The sequence below is a fragment of the Dictyostelium purpureum genome (genome assembly GCF_000190715.1).
Source record: "Dictyostelium purpureum unplaced genomic scaffold DICPUscaffold_47, whole genome shotgun sequence".
In the NCBI taxonomy this organism is placed as follows: domain Eukaryota; phylum Evosea; class Eumycetozoa; order Dictyosteliales; family Dictyosteliaceae; genus Dictyostelium; species Dictyostelium purpureum.
In genome coordinates, this window is record NW_003519384.1 from 102,752 (window position 1) to 117,467 (window position 14,716).

The 14,716-nt window shown below is 22.4% G+C and overlaps 7 protein-coding genes across 7 annotated transcripts in view; 2 read left to right on the forward strand and 5 right to left on the reverse strand.

Moving 5' to 3' along the window:
- Positions 1-577, reverse strand: part of DICPUDRAFT_97075 (uncharacterized protein) — a gene marked incomplete at its 5' end in the record, with an annotated part of 2,105 nt that extends 1,528 nt beyond the window's left edge. Inside the window, one exon of the mRNA XM_003285493.1 lies at positions 538-577. Coding sequence (XP_003285541.1) covers positions 538-577 — 40 coding nt within the window. The remainder of the gene's footprint in view (positions 1-537) is intronic.
- A 1,127-nt stretch (positions 578-1,704) lies between these two features.
- Positions 1,705-2,845, forward strand: DICPUDRAFT_29443 (uncharacterized protein; the record flags this gene model as incomplete). Its single annotated transcript, XM_003285478.1, has 2 exons — positions 1,705-2,727; positions 2,801-2,845. The coding sequence occupies 2 exons, from the start codon at positions 1,705-1,707 to the stop codon at positions 2,843-2,845; spliced, it is 1,068 nt and encodes a 355-aa protein (XP_003285526.1).
- A 512-nt stretch (positions 2,846-3,357) lies between these two features.
- DICPUDRAFT_149424 (uncharacterized protein) lies at positions 3,358-5,315 on the reverse strand (the record flags this gene model as incomplete). The annotated part of the gene is made up of 4 exons (XM_003285494.1): positions 3,358-3,665; positions 3,745-4,259; positions 4,333-4,991; positions 5,112-5,315. 4 exons carry the CDS (start codon positions 5,313-5,315, stop codon positions 3,358-3,360), a joined length of 1,686 nt encoding a protein of 561 aa, XP_003285542.1.
- Positions 5,316-5,963: 648 nt separating this feature from the next.
- On the forward strand, positions 5,964-9,256 carry DICPUDRAFT_97076 (uncharacterized protein). The gene is made up of 5 exons (XM_003285479.1): positions 5,964-6,556; positions 6,640-6,849; positions 6,928-7,092; positions 7,172-7,474; positions 7,538-9,256. The coding sequence occupies exons 1-5, from the start codon at positions 5,981-5,983 to the stop codon at positions 9,110-9,112; spliced, it is 2,829 nt and encodes a 942-aa protein (XP_003285527.1). The 5' UTR covers positions 5,964-5,980; the 3' UTR covers positions 9,113-9,256.
- Positions 9,257-9,477: 221 nt separating this feature from the next.
- DICPUDRAFT_29503 (uncharacterized protein) lies at positions 9,478-11,035 on the reverse strand (the record flags this gene model as incomplete). Its single annotated transcript, XM_003285495.1, has 5 exons — positions 9,478-9,714; positions 9,790-10,188; positions 10,269-10,597; positions 10,678-10,787; positions 10,878-11,035. The coding sequence occupies 5 exons, from the start codon at positions 11,033-11,035 to the stop codon at positions 9,478-9,480; spliced, it is 1,233 nt and encodes a 410-aa protein (XP_003285543.1).
- Positions 11,036-11,377: 342 nt separating this feature from the next.
- DICPUDRAFT_149427 (uncharacterized protein) lies at positions 11,378-11,974 on the reverse strand (the record flags this gene model as incomplete). The annotated part of the gene is made up of 3 exons (XM_003285496.1): positions 11,378-11,506; positions 11,631-11,674; positions 11,770-11,974. The coding sequence occupies 3 exons, from the start codon at positions 11,972-11,974 to the stop codon at positions 11,378-11,380; spliced, it is 378 nt and encodes a 125-aa protein (XP_003285544.1).
- Positions 11,975-12,575: 601 nt separating this feature from the next.
- DICPUDRAFT_76470 (uncharacterized protein) lies at positions 12,576-13,381 on the reverse strand (the record flags this gene model as incomplete). Its single annotated transcript, XM_003285497.1, has 2 exons — positions 12,576-12,589; positions 12,733-13,381. 2 exons carry the CDS (start codon positions 13,379-13,381, stop codon positions 12,576-12,578), a joined length of 663 nt encoding a protein of 220 aa, XP_003285545.1.
- Between the last annotated feature and the right edge of the window lie 1,335 nt (positions 13,382-14,716).

Sequence of the window (14,716 nt, forward strand, 5' to 3'; positions counted from 1 at the left end):
GAAAAAAATTTTTTTAAGAAAAAAAAAAGAAAAAAATTTTTAAAAAAAAAAAATTTTTTAAAAAAATTTAAAAAATTTTTAAAAAAAAAAAAAAAAAATTTTAAAAAAAAAAAAAAAAAAAAAAAAAAAAAAAAAAAAATTAAATAAATAAATACAAAACTATAGTTTTTCTTTTCTTTTTTTTTTTTAAATTTTATTTTTTTTATTTTTATTATTATTGGTTCTTTTGATTTATTTCTTATATAAATAGTTAAAAAAAATATAAATTTGATATTTTTTTAAATTTTTATTTATATTCAACCCAAAAAAACTTTCTAGATATAATACTATTCAATTAAAAGAAACTAATAAATAAATAAAATAAAACATTTATTATTTATTGTATATAGAATTTTAAATGTTTTAATCCTAAATTGTTGTTGTTATAGTTTTTAATATTATTTTATAAAAGAATTTTTTTATTTTATTATTATGATTATTTTTTTTCTTGTACCAAATTACAAAAATATTTGCACCAACAACTATGTGTTAACACACATTTTGGATTTGGCGCTCCAATTTCAAATTTTTTAATCATCATTTTCGAAAAAAAAAAATTTTGAAAAAAAAAAAATTAAATTTAATTACAATAATTATACACCACAAATTTTAATAATTATACAGTTAACTTTTTTTCAACTTATAAATAAATTAAACAATTATTTAATTTTTTAATGATTTTTGAATAAATAATTAAATAAATAAATAAGTAAGTAAATAAATAAAAAAATAAATTAATAAAAAAATAAATAAAAATAAAAATAAAAATAAAATAAAATAAAATAAATAAATAAATAAATAAATAAATAAATAAATAAATAAATAAATAAATAATAAATTGATAATTAAATTAATAAAAAAGATGGTTATGTTTTAAAATTTCAGAATATTTGTTTTATAAAACAATTAATCCACATTTTATATCTTCACTATTTTATTATTTTTCCCGCTTAAATTATTTAGTTTTTGTGTTTTAACCACCATTATTCACACTTTTCACATTCTTTAATTTTAAAAATTAAAAATAAAATAATACTCATCCTTGTTCACGTATTAGTTTTTTTATTTATTTTTAAATGTTATTTTTCGAAATAAAAGAATATTCTTAAAAACCTAAAAAAAAAAATAAATAATCTTTAATCGGTAAATATATTTTTTTTTTCAATTTTTATGTATTTCTATGGTTTATAAATTAAAGAATATTACATTTGTTTTCGCTCCTTTTTTTTCTTCATCATTTCAAACCAAGCATCATTCTTCGAAAAATAAAACTTGGAAGAAAATTTTATATTACATTTTTAAAATTAAAAAAAAAAATAAAAAAAATTAAAAAAATATATTTATTTTTAGTTTAATTAGTGTAATATTTTTTCCACACCTTTTAAAAATTAATAAAATATCATAACATCATTTATTTTAATAATTTTTTTTTCTATATAATAACAATTTTATAATAAATTTTTAATTTTATTTTTTATTTTTTTAATTTTTTAAAATTTTTTATTCCAACAATATTTTATAAATTTAATATTAATTTAATAAATTTAATTAGTTTTTTAAATAGTTTATATTCAACTCATCTACATTTTATAATTTATAATAAATAATTTTATAAATAAATAAATAAATAAATAAATAATTTTATAAATAAAAAAAAAAATAATCATGAGACCGCTACCAGATCAAAGTGCATTCGAAGATAAAAGTGAATTAGTGTTAAAAAAAGTTAGAATTAAAGAATCAGAAGATATTACACCAATATCGTCACCAAGAACACCAAAAACACCAAAAATTTGTCCCAAAACTCCAACCAAAACACCATTACGTACACCAACCAAAAATACAACAATTCATTTTTTAACACAAAAAAAGAGAACCAAATCTACCAGTAACGATTTTGATTATTTAACGGAAATTGGTGAAGGTAGTTTTGCTAAAGTATTTAAAGCTAAAGGTAAAATGGATAATAAACTCTATGCCATCAAGAAATCAAAAAGACCAATTTGGGAAACATCAGAAAGAAATCAACACATCCAAGAGATTGAAAATGGTATGAAGTTGGGATTCCATAATAATATAGCCCAAGTTTTATGTGCATGGGAAGAGGGTGGCCATATTTATATCCAAATGGAGTTATGTGAAAGAGGTAATCTTAAGGATGCTTTAAACTTGGCCGTTCAAGAGGAGGGTGGTGCTGGAAAGTTACCAGAGTATATTATATGGCAATATCTCTATGATGTAGCACAAGGTTTAGCACATGTTCACGAAAAGGGTATAATGCATCTCGATATAAAGCCAGAAAACCTTTTATTCTCTAACGATGGTGTTTTAAAAATTGGTGACTTTGGTGTGTGTAGTAGTGCCAATGAAGAAAAAGAGGGTGATGAAGGTGATCAAGTTTATATGGCCCCAGAACTTTTAAATGACATTAGAACACCCGCTGCAGATATTTTTAGTTTGGGTATTACTCTTTATGAAATGGCTACAAACTATAATCTACCAAAAAAAGGCCAAATGTGGAGAAATTTACGTGAAGGCAAAATACCTTTCCCCGAAGATGATGACGCTATAATATCTGATGATTTAAAAAATCTCATACTAAGAATGATGGACCCAGACCCAGCCAAAAGAATTACAATTCAAGGTCTTTTAAAAATCGATAAATTACAATCTCTATCTTGTTTAAAAGTAAGTATTATTTATTTCGATTATAATTTTAAATATTTAATATTAATTTTTTTTTTTTTTACTCATTTTACAGCGTTCAACCTCAACCTTGTATAGACTCCAAAGAAAATTGTTTTAAACTATCTATTGTTTATATTCTATCTCTATATCCATAATAATAATAATAATAATAATACTTGTTTTATAATACTATACCATCCAAAACTAACAAAACTAACCAAACTAAACAAAATCTGTACTATTCTTTCAACATTAATTTCAAATCATCATTTTAACCCATGTAAATTTAAAAAAAACCAAACCATCAAATGATGATATTTTTCCTTCAAATATGTTTTTTTATATTTAAAATTAATTTTTTTTAAATAAAATATAACAATAATATCTTTAAAATTTTTATAGTGTACAATTTTATATATAAATATTTATATATATATAAGATTTATTTTTTTTAATGTGTATGTTATATTATTAATTATTTTTTAATTTAAATTTATGTTTATATTATTATTTGATACTATTTATTATTTTAAAAAGTTTATAAATAGTAATGATATTATTTGAAACTATTGCTATTACTATTTATTATTATTACTATTTATTATTACTATTGTTTTATACTATTACTATTTATAAACTTTTTAAAATTTGTTGGCTATTATCGAAAATGAATTTTGTTATTTCATTTACAACAATCATTTCCATTAAATTTGTATTATCTTCAACTTGAGGTCTAAGGAGTGCTGGTCCAAAAACAATTGATAGATTATAATTTCCCATCAAGTTTGTATTAATATTATCGGATATTTTTTTAAAGAATGGTAATATTAATTTTAATGTTGCAATGTGGCTTTGTGGGAATGTCTTCATAATATCTATAACTGCTTGAATTTCAAAATTTTTTTGTTTGGATAAATTTATAAAATTATCATATTGAGCTTTAAAATTTATAAAAAAAAAGATTAATATTTAAAATAAATTAATGGTATTAATAATAATAATGTATGAAAAACTTACCAAAGGTGAATAATGGTTCGGGTAATTCTCTAAAGAACAATTTAAAGGCACCAGCAAAAGCATGAACACTGGGGGCATTAAAAATTACACTTTCAAAATTTTGATCAATTTGGCTTTTGATTGATTTAATTTCGATAGAGTTTCCGCAAATTCTAAATATACCTTCTTCATTTAAACCATGCTTTTCAAAAAATTCAATAAATTGATATAGGATTATTGGTACTGAGTTCTTGCAAACATTTGGTCTATTTTTAAGGGATTCTAATGAGTTGCCATAAATTGCATTTGGTGAAACCTCGAGGGTATCTGGTGCATAGAAATAACGTAGTTTTAATAAAAGATCGCCACTAACCTTATCTTTTGAGTTTCTTGGTGCCAATGGTAGCCATAATTGTACTTCTTGATTTGCTGGTAATGCTGATAGTGGTACTATAATTTCACCCATAAAATCTGTTTTAAATTTATCTTCATCCCACAAAAATAAATAAAGATAACTATTATGCTTTGAAATATCACTTTTTTAAAAAAGAAATAATATTTAATATTTAAATTGTTTATGATGATAAAGAGTTTGATTGTAATACTTACAAATGGAAATTTTCATTATATGTTGGGTTTAATGTTTTATAAATTGTATGAGATTTATATTGTTGCCTTTCAGCTTTGATGATAGCAAATGGATCAGATAAACCACCAATATCTTTAATGGCAAGGTTTCTACCTCTAACAAGTGTACCTTGAACTTGACCACTAACTTGAAAAGTTGATTTTTGAATATGTTCAATACATGAATTGATTGTTGAAACCCATTTTTCACATTCTTCGGTGGTTGGAGTTGTAAATAAGTATGTTTCGTTACTACCAAACGATAGTTGAAAAGTATTAAAGCTTTTTCCAAGTACTTTGCAATCATCTAAAAACTTTAAACCTTTACATTTCTTGTCGTTATTTGAAAAGTAATAAAGAATTCTGTTATATTTAATTGCACATAATCTTTCTTTTTTAGTTCTTTTATTCTTGTTTTTTGTTTTTGTTAATACACCTGAAATATTTGAATCTTTTATAAACTCGTAAAGGAATGTAGATGATTTACATAAATTATTTTCAGTCTCTATAAAATTGACAAATGCTAATGATTTTTGAATTTTTGGTGTAGATGATATACATTGACATAATAGGCTTATATCACTAAGTGCTGAACTTGAACCAATTGAAAAATTTGACAACGGTAAATTAACATTATATATCTCTTTTTTTATCTGTGATTTATACAAAAAAATAAATTTTTTTTTTTTTTTTGGTCAATGAATTAATTAATTTAATTTAATTTTTTTTTTTAATTTTTTTAATATTAAAAAAATACATACCTCAGTAATTAATTTGTTAATTGCACTTTGGGTAGTTTGAAAAATAATTGGTTCGCTTGGTGGTTTGTCTTCATCATTTTCTGGATTTTCATATCTGACTTGGAATTCTAACACTTTGGTATTACTACTACTATTAAAAATTTTTTTTTTATGAGCACTATCTTTTATACCCAAACATTGAATATTTGTTGTGCAAAGTTCCATTTCCTAAATTCTATTTTAATTTTTTTTTTTTAAAACTAAACAAAAATAATTTTATACAGCACTATTTATTTATAAAAAAAAATATAAAAAAAATAAAACAAAAAAAATCTTTTTTTTTTTTTTAATTTTTTTTTAATTTTTTTTTTTATAATTTTAATTATTATAAAATAATATTTCAGTTAACTGCCATACATATGCATAATAGTAATGTTGTAAATCATGATTTTATTATTTATTGAAAACAAAACCATTTATGAATAGTATTGTTGTAAATCATGATTTTATTTATTTATTATTATTTATTTAAATTTTTATTGAAACCAAAACCATTTATGAATTTTCTACCCCCTTTATTTTTTTCATCAATACAAAAAAAAAAAAATAATAAAAAAAAAAAAAATAAATATAATAAATAAAAAATTTTAACTCGTTTTTTCTTTATAATAATTTTTTTAATTTTTGTTTATTTTATCCAATATACTTTATTATTTAAGGAAATCATAATTATTTATTTGTTATTTATTTATAATTTTATAAAAGCGCTTAAAATTTTTTTTTTTTTTAAATTTTTTTTTTTTAAAATTTTTTTTTTTTTAATTTCATTTTTTTTATTTTTGCAATTTTTATTTTCATCCGGTTTTTTATAATAATAATTCACAATAAAGATGGAGTTATCAAACGAAGTTATAGGTCAATTAAGTAGTGTATTTAAAGATGCTAATTCACACGATACAGTCTTAAGAGAAAGTGCCACTGAAAAGATTGCAGCATTCAAAAAAAATCCAGGAGCAGCTGTTACACTTTTAATATTTCAAAATAATCCAAACCTAGATATATCAACTAGATTATATGCAGCTATTACATTTAAAAACTTAGTTAAAGAAGGTTGGGAAAATTCTGATGAAACCGAAAATCCAATTCCAGCAAACGATAAAGAAAAAGTTAAAAGTGTATTTGTAGATTTTGTTTTAGCTTCAACTCAATTCCCATCAACCCAAGCTCAACTATTGGAAGCACTTTCAATTATTTCTCTTTACGATTTCCCAAGAGAGTGGCCAACAATTCTTCCAAATCTTATTTCAAAGTTTGCAACTAGTGATGTTAATGTTCTCACTATTATCTTAAAGATGTTACACACTATCTTAAAGAAATATAGAGGTCAAGAAAAGAAAGATTCTATTCTTGCCGAGTTAAAAGAAATTTTATCAAAATTACCAGAACCATATTTAGCATTGTTAATTGTAAGTAATAAAATAAAATATAATAATAAAAGTTTTTTAATAATTATATTAATTTATATTTTTTAAAAAAAAAAAAAAAAAAGAATACTGGTAAATTGGTTGATGTTAGTTTACAAAATGAGGCTCAACTTTTTTCATTATTAAATTGTATTCACTATTTATTCGAAATTTATTTCTCAATGAGCTCTGTAGATTTACCAGAGTTTTTCGAAGATCACCTTGGAGATTTTACAAATGAATTCCAAAGATACCTTAAACTCGAAACCAATTTTAGATCAATTATATCTTCAAAGGTAAATATTAATTGTTATAGTTTTAAAAACTAATTATTAAATCCATATTAATATTTTCTACTTTTTTTTTTATAATAGAACGAAGAACCTTCATTATTAAAAAAAATTCAAACTTCGATTTGTGAAATTATTAATCTTTATACTCAAATTTATGATGAAGAGTTCCAAGAATACCTTCAACCTTTCGTTGAATCAATCTGGACCCTTTTAACCAAAACCTCAAATGAAATTTCAAATGACCCAGTAAGTCATCACCATCATTATCCGTATATATTTAAATAATTTTCAACCTTTATAAAAACTAACTTATATAATTATATAGTTTACATATTCATCTATTAAATTTTTAGGAACAGTTTCAACAAGTATTTCACATAAATTATTTGATAATCCAGCTATTTTACAACAACTTTGTTCAATGGTTATTACACCAAATATCGAATTAAGAGAGTCTGATTTAGAACTTTATGAAGATAATCCAGTAGAATATATGCGTAGAGATATTGAAGGTAGTGATAGTGATACTAGAAGAAGAGCCGCCATTGAATTGGTAAAAGGTTTAAGAAAATATTACGAAACTCCAGTTTTTCAATTATTATCAGCTGATATCAAAAATTTATTAGATGTAGGTTTATTTAAAAAAAAAAAAATTATATTGGATTTATTAATAGGTTTTTATTTTATTTAGAAATATAATCAAAATAAAAAAGACAATTGGAATTGCAAAGATTCAGCAATCTTTTTAGTTACTGCTTTAGCAATTAAAAGCGAATCAAATAGCCAATTAGTTAATATTGTCGATTTTTATAAACAAAGTATTGAACCAGAATTATCAAGCCAAGATACCCAACCAATTCTCAAGGCAGATTGTTTAAAATTCATTACTATTTTTAGATCCCAAATTCCAGCTGTCGAATATACCAGAATTTTAAATCATGTTCTTCCATGCCTTCAAAACCCAGATTATATTATCCATACCTATGCCTCAAGTTGTATCGATCGTTTATTGGCCGAAAAAAATCCTGATGGTTCACCACGTTTACCAAGCCAATTTGTTGCTGATAATCTCGCAAATATCCTTATTCCATTAGCAAATGTATTTAGTTTCCCATGTTCAAGACAAAATGATCGTACCATGAAAACCATTGTCCGTGTAGTCATAATGACCCAAGGTAAAATTAATGAAGAGATTACCGTTAGCTTATTACAAAAGTTCATCTCTATTCTTCTCGAAGAATCAAAGAACCCAGGTAACCATAACTTTGTTCACTATTGTTTTGAAATTGTTGGTACTCTTTTAAAGAATATTGCCTCTAAACCACAAGCTCCAAACACCGTTTTACCACTTATTCAAACTGTACTCCAAAATCAAGTTGTCGATTTCACACCATATTGTTTCCAATTATTTTCCATTCTCGTTGAAAACTCTTCACAAGAATACCTCAACAACTATATTCAACAACTCCCAATGTTCCTTACTCCAGCCGTTTGGAGAAATCAAGCTGATTACCCACCATTAGTCCGTCTTCTTCAAGCCTTTATTAAAAAAGATGCTGTTGGTATCGTCAATAGAAATCAATTAGAACCAATTTTAGGTATTTTCAGAAAACTTGTTTTAAGCCCATCACAAGATCACGAAGCTTTCTTTATTTTAGAATCACTCGTTGAAAATCTCGATTACAGCCATTTAGAAAAATATTTAGTTAATATTTTTGATGTTATTCTTACCAGAATTTCAAACAAAAAAACTCAAAAGGTTGTTCGTTGTTTCACTATTTTCTTTTCAATCTTTATTATCAAATTTGGTGTCGTTCAATCTGCTCAAATAACCAAAAGTATTAAACCAGATTTATGGGAAAGTATTTTAGAAAGATTATGGCTCCCAACAGTAAACGATATTAATGGTTCCATCGAAAAGAAAATTATTTCAATTTGTTTAACCAACATGATTTGTTGCGGTGACATTTTAACAAACACAAATCTTTGGATTAAACTCTTACAATGCCAATATAACATTCTCACTGGTAAAAAATCCACCGAAGCTGATGGTGCTGTTGAAGAGCTTTACATTGATAAACAACAAGAAGAAGGTTACCAACCAACTTTTACCCAACTTGCATTTTCCAAAAAAGTTGATGTTGATCCATTCCCAGCCATCAACGATCCAAGTGTTTATTTCAACCAAATGTTTTCAGAATTTAGACAACGTGCTGATAATTCATTAATTACAAAATTGGTTGCCGATTCTGGTGTTCAACTTTAAAAAAGTAGCAGTGCTAAAATAAACAAAAAAAAAAAAAAAAAAAACGGAAATAAATGTTTTTTTACACAAAAGTGATTTTAAAATGATCATTTAGTTTAGTAAAATAAAATAAAATAAAGCAAATATTAAATAAATTTTATAAATAAAAAAAAATTTCTTTTTAGACTACATTGCAATAATTTTTAATTTTATTGATATTTATTTATAGCTATTAATTATTATCATTATTTATTATTATATAATTTCTTTTTTTACACTATAATTTAATTTAGTTGATATCTTCCATCACACTGAAATAAAATTAAGAGATTTAGATTAATATATTAAAATTATTTTTCCTTATAAACCGATATAATTAAAAAAACTTACTCGTCAAATTGTGGAGAATTTTTTCTTTCGTTATAAACTTTTTTAAGGTATTGGTTGCTTAAAGAAATTGATTCATCCATTGTTCTAATTTTCTTTTCTAAATCAAATACATTTCTAATGTTACGATTTAAATCTTCCAAAACAACTGAACCGCTGAAATCTTCCAAACTTTCGTGGAAAGATACCATACCATCCTTTTGGTTAATTGTTGCAAAAATTTCACCTTCTTCAATCTATAATATAAAAAAAAAACAAATGTTAAAACCTATAATTATTATCACCAAAATTTTCTGAATATTTAATATTACCATCTTTAAAACAAATTGTTCGGCTTTAGCTTTTGGAAGGTTAACCTTTTCAGCAATATCATTAATTGAAAGAGTCATAAAAGTTTGAGTGAGTTTTTTAATATTTCTACGATAAATTGATTTGATTGAGGTTTTAATAAGACCCCAATTATTATCTTTTTGGAAAAGTTCGGCACTTGAGGCAGCTTTTTGTTGAACTTCAGAAATTGATGAATTTGGGAAAGTGAAACCATAGTCCATATATACTTTACAATGTGATTTAATATTTCTTTGAACTACAGTTGGTGTGTTTCTTGGGAAATGTTGAATACTACCATATTGAATTAAACATACAACAACAAATTTCTTATAAGCTTCTACAACAATGGCACTTAAAGCGGAAGCTGGAGCTGTAAGAACCTTTTTAAATAATATTTTAATTAGTAAATGTTGCTACAAAAATATTTATAAAAACAACAAAATATGTTATAATCACTTACAAATTTATAAGCTTCAAGAGCTTTTTTATATTTCTTTAGGGCAGTAAAGATGATACCAGAATAATAAAAGAAACAAAGAATATCTTTAATACCAATTGCTGACTCTTTTGGATTAATTGAGGTGATATTTGCTTCAATAATTGGAAGTGCAACATGATAACATTTTGAAAGAATACAAACTTGTAAAAGATCGGTGTGAATTGGTGTAAGAACTTGATATGGTTTATTATCTGAAAGTGCTCTCATGGCATTCTTGAGTGGTATAATACCTTTAATAGGTTGTTTAACATCGTGTAAAACTTCAGCATAATATTTACTAAGTGTAGTGACTGTGATTTTATAAAAAGATGAATTAATATTTGGTTGCTATTGTAAATCGAAAATAATATTAATATTGGTTAATAAATACATTGTTCTGGTGCTAATTTAATTTGGTCAGTTGAAAAAGTTGAAAAGAAATGGCTACATTGATCAACAAAAGTTAATTTATTTTTACCATTATCTGATATTTTTGCTTTTCTATAAATTTATTAAAAAAAATATTAATAATCAATATATAAATGATTGTTTCGATGATTTTGCTTGATAGTTTGACTTGTGATAACATACAAAACTAAAAGGTAACCTAATGAATGATTTCTAGAATCGAGTGCATTTAAAATATTATCTAAAGCAACAAATTGTCTTTCAAGGGCTTCTTCATATTTTAACAAGTTTTTTAATTGCTTAAAATTTCCACTTTGTGCGTCAATTACAAAACTATCCATTGTTATCTATGTATACAAAACTATAAATATATATATAAAAAAGAAAAAAAGAAAATAAGAGGAATCTAATTTCAAAAAAATAAATTAAAAAAAAAAAAAAAAAAAATAAATTAAAAAAAAAATCAAAAAAATTTTAAAAAAAAATTTTAAAAAATATATAATTATAAATTATAATTTTATTATAAAAAAAATATTTTTGATATATTTAGAAATACATTTGTTCAATATTTGCTTAAATGTAATTTGAAACTTCAAAATGATTAAAAAAGAAAAAAAATATTAAATTTTGATTTAAGATGTTCCAATTGATAAATGATAATTTTATTCGAAATTTAATTATTTTTATTGAATTGATTTTACATTTTGTTCCCAATTTTTACCATCAAAATCTCTAATTTTAACTTGAGTAATATCAAAGTCATCGAAACAACGGGCATTTACATCAATATCATTTGGATGGCTTCTTGGGATCTAAATTTATAATTTAAAAATAAAATTAATAAAATAAGTAAAAAAAATAATTTAAAGATATAATAATGATAAATAAATAAAAAAATAAATAATTGAATAAAAAAAATTAAAAAAACAAACAAACAAACAATATATATTTACATATATGGGCAGATACCACAGCTTGAACTATATTGTAAAAAAATAAATGGTTAATAAATTTACCGATTAATAATATAAAATAGATATTTATTATAATTACCAGAAGTAGTGTTTAGCAATACCAGTGTTAAAAGTATATAATGAAAGAATATCTTCACCTTGTAAAAGTTTGAAACTAGTTTTTGGTACGATGTAATGAATGATACCTTTCTTTGTGCATATTGAGCAATTACAATAAACGTAATTTTCTTGGTCGTTTGAAGCTTTAACTACTTCAAATCTGACTTTACCACAGTGACATCCTCCAGTTTTTAAATCGTTCGACATTTTATTATGATGTATTTTAAATAGTATTGGAAATAAAAAAAAAGTAAATGAAAAAATAAAAAATATTTCAAAAAAAAAAATTTAAAAAATATTAGTGGGAATGGTATTTTTTGACGTTTTTAAAATTTCATCTTATTTTTTTTTTTGTTTAAAAAGAATTTTAAATTGAAAATAATTGTGAAAGATTTGAGAATGATTTTTTTCGACTTTTAAAATAAAAAAAATAAAAATTAAATGGGAATTTTATTACTTTTATACAATATTAACTTTGAAATTTTTGTAAAAAAAAATAGAAACATAAAATAAAATATAAATATAATATCACACATTTTTTATTTTTTTATTAATTTTGTTGATTATTTATACTAAAAAGCTAGTGTGAATATTAAAATCTAATCTTTGGTGGATTATAGATTGAAATGCTATTGAGTCGAGACTACAGGGACACCGATGAATGAAGAAACTTAATATGTAACAAAAAGATGAAAGAGTCCACAGCAAATATTAAAATAATAATAAAAATAATCACTTTTCAAAAAATTTTGAATTTTATTATAACAATTCTTTATTTAATAATTATTATCTTTTTTTTTATCTTTTTTTATTTTTCATTATCTATTATTATCTTTTTTAAAAAAAATTATAGTTTTTGGATAAAATCTTCCAGGCCATACAAAAAAAGATATAAGGAATTAGAATTCTAATTAATATCATTCTTATTTCTATAATTTTATTCACTACTAACACTAAAACCTTACCTATCAATATCATTATAAACATTATAAAAAATAGTAGTAGTATTATTATTAATGTTTTAAGTTGGTCATTATTATTATTAATATTGATAATAGTAGTATTATTATTATTATAGTTTTCCTGATAATTTTTTTTTTCTAATTGATTAGATTCAACCTCTGGTTCAAATTCTTCCTTTTCTATTTCAGAATTTCTTTTTTCTTTTATACTGACTTCGGCTTTTATTTTATTAAAATTTTGAACTGATAATTGTTTTGAATTATTATCATAAGAACTGTTATTAGGTCCGGTTAGTTCACTGGAGTTTAGAACTGGTCTTGTTGGTGTATGATTATTACTATTATATTTTTTCGAATAACTGCCCAATATTTTATTCCCAGAAGGATATGGTTTTTCTAGTGTTCTATTGGTTGTAGTTGTTTCTATTACTTCACCTATTGTAGCACTGGTAGTTTCTATGGTATCTTTTATTTTATTTTCAATTTTATTTTCATTTCCCGTTTTCTTTAATATTTCTACCAGTCGATTATACAACGGTCTCTTTCTAGGACATCTTTCCATTTGAGCACCTTTCCTTGCTAGAATTTTCTTGATTTCATAATGTCTTAATGTATTTACACTTCTTCCATTTATATATAAATCTTCATCCATTCTTTTTTTAAAAAAACTATTTAAAAAAAAAAAAAAAACTGTAATTTGAAATAATGAGGGAAAAAAAAAAAAGTTTAAATATTCTTATTTTAAAAAAAAATAAAAAAAAATAAAATAAAATAAAAAAAAAAAAAAATTAAAAACTTGAAAAAAAATTGTGTGATTCCCTATTAAAAAAAAAATTTTATTTTATAAAAAAGTTATGAAAAAAGTTTTTTTTATATTTTTGGAAGGATTTTTATTTAATATTTATTGAATCCACCTCTAGTTTGAACTATTTATTCTGGTTGGATTTGATTTATAATTTATCAATATATTATATTATTGATTGTTCAATATTAAACCAAATATGATTAATTGATTGTCTGAAAAGTGGGATTTGGCAATACTACATTGGATTAAACATCTTTTTAAGATTGACCATAGGTTTTCTATTATATTCAAATCTGGTGGAATAAATTCTTCTTAAATGTTATTTTTTTCATAATATTTCTTTGCAGCTGCTGGGTAATGGGCAGAGCAGTTATTTTGAAAAATAGTGATTTTATCTAAATAATAATTATTCTTGATTTCTTTTTTTTTTTTTAATTAAATGTGTTATTTTGAAACCAATTTCATTTTTTTTAATAATTCAATCATTAATTTACCAATGGGTATAAAAAAGAAAAAAAAAAAATTTCAAAAGTAAATAATTATATTTATTTAAAAAACATACTTATAATTGACATTTTAGAATATTAGTGATTAAAAATTATCGTTATCGTTTATCGTTTTTGGATCATCTGGAAGGTTTTTATTATTTTAAGAAAAAATGATTAATAATATTATTTAGAATGAAAAAAAAAAAAAGAAAGACTGTAAAAAAAAAAAAACAATAATCCGACCTTTTGTATTGGTTGAGTTTTTTATTAATTAAAATGAAAATAATATTATATTATATTTTTAGATTAATTGTGATGTATGAAATAAAGAGGGCTATTATAAGCATCAACACAAGTGAAAAATAGCACCATAGTATTAGATTTATCAATATGGTTTTGTGAAGGTTTTTGAAAAGGAAAATAAAAATATTATAATTAATAAAATTCAAAATTTAAAAAAAAAATAAAAAAAGCGCTAATTGTAATTAAAAAAAAAATAAAAAAATGATTAAAAAATTTTAAAGAAATTTAAAAAAAAATTAAAATTTTTTTTTTTTTTTTTTTTTTTTTTAATGTATTTTCATCATACCAATTTCATTATCATAATGAACTACCAAATTCTTACTTTATTCCTTTTCCACATATCAATTATGAAATGAATTATAATAAAATAATATAAATGTAAAAATGATTT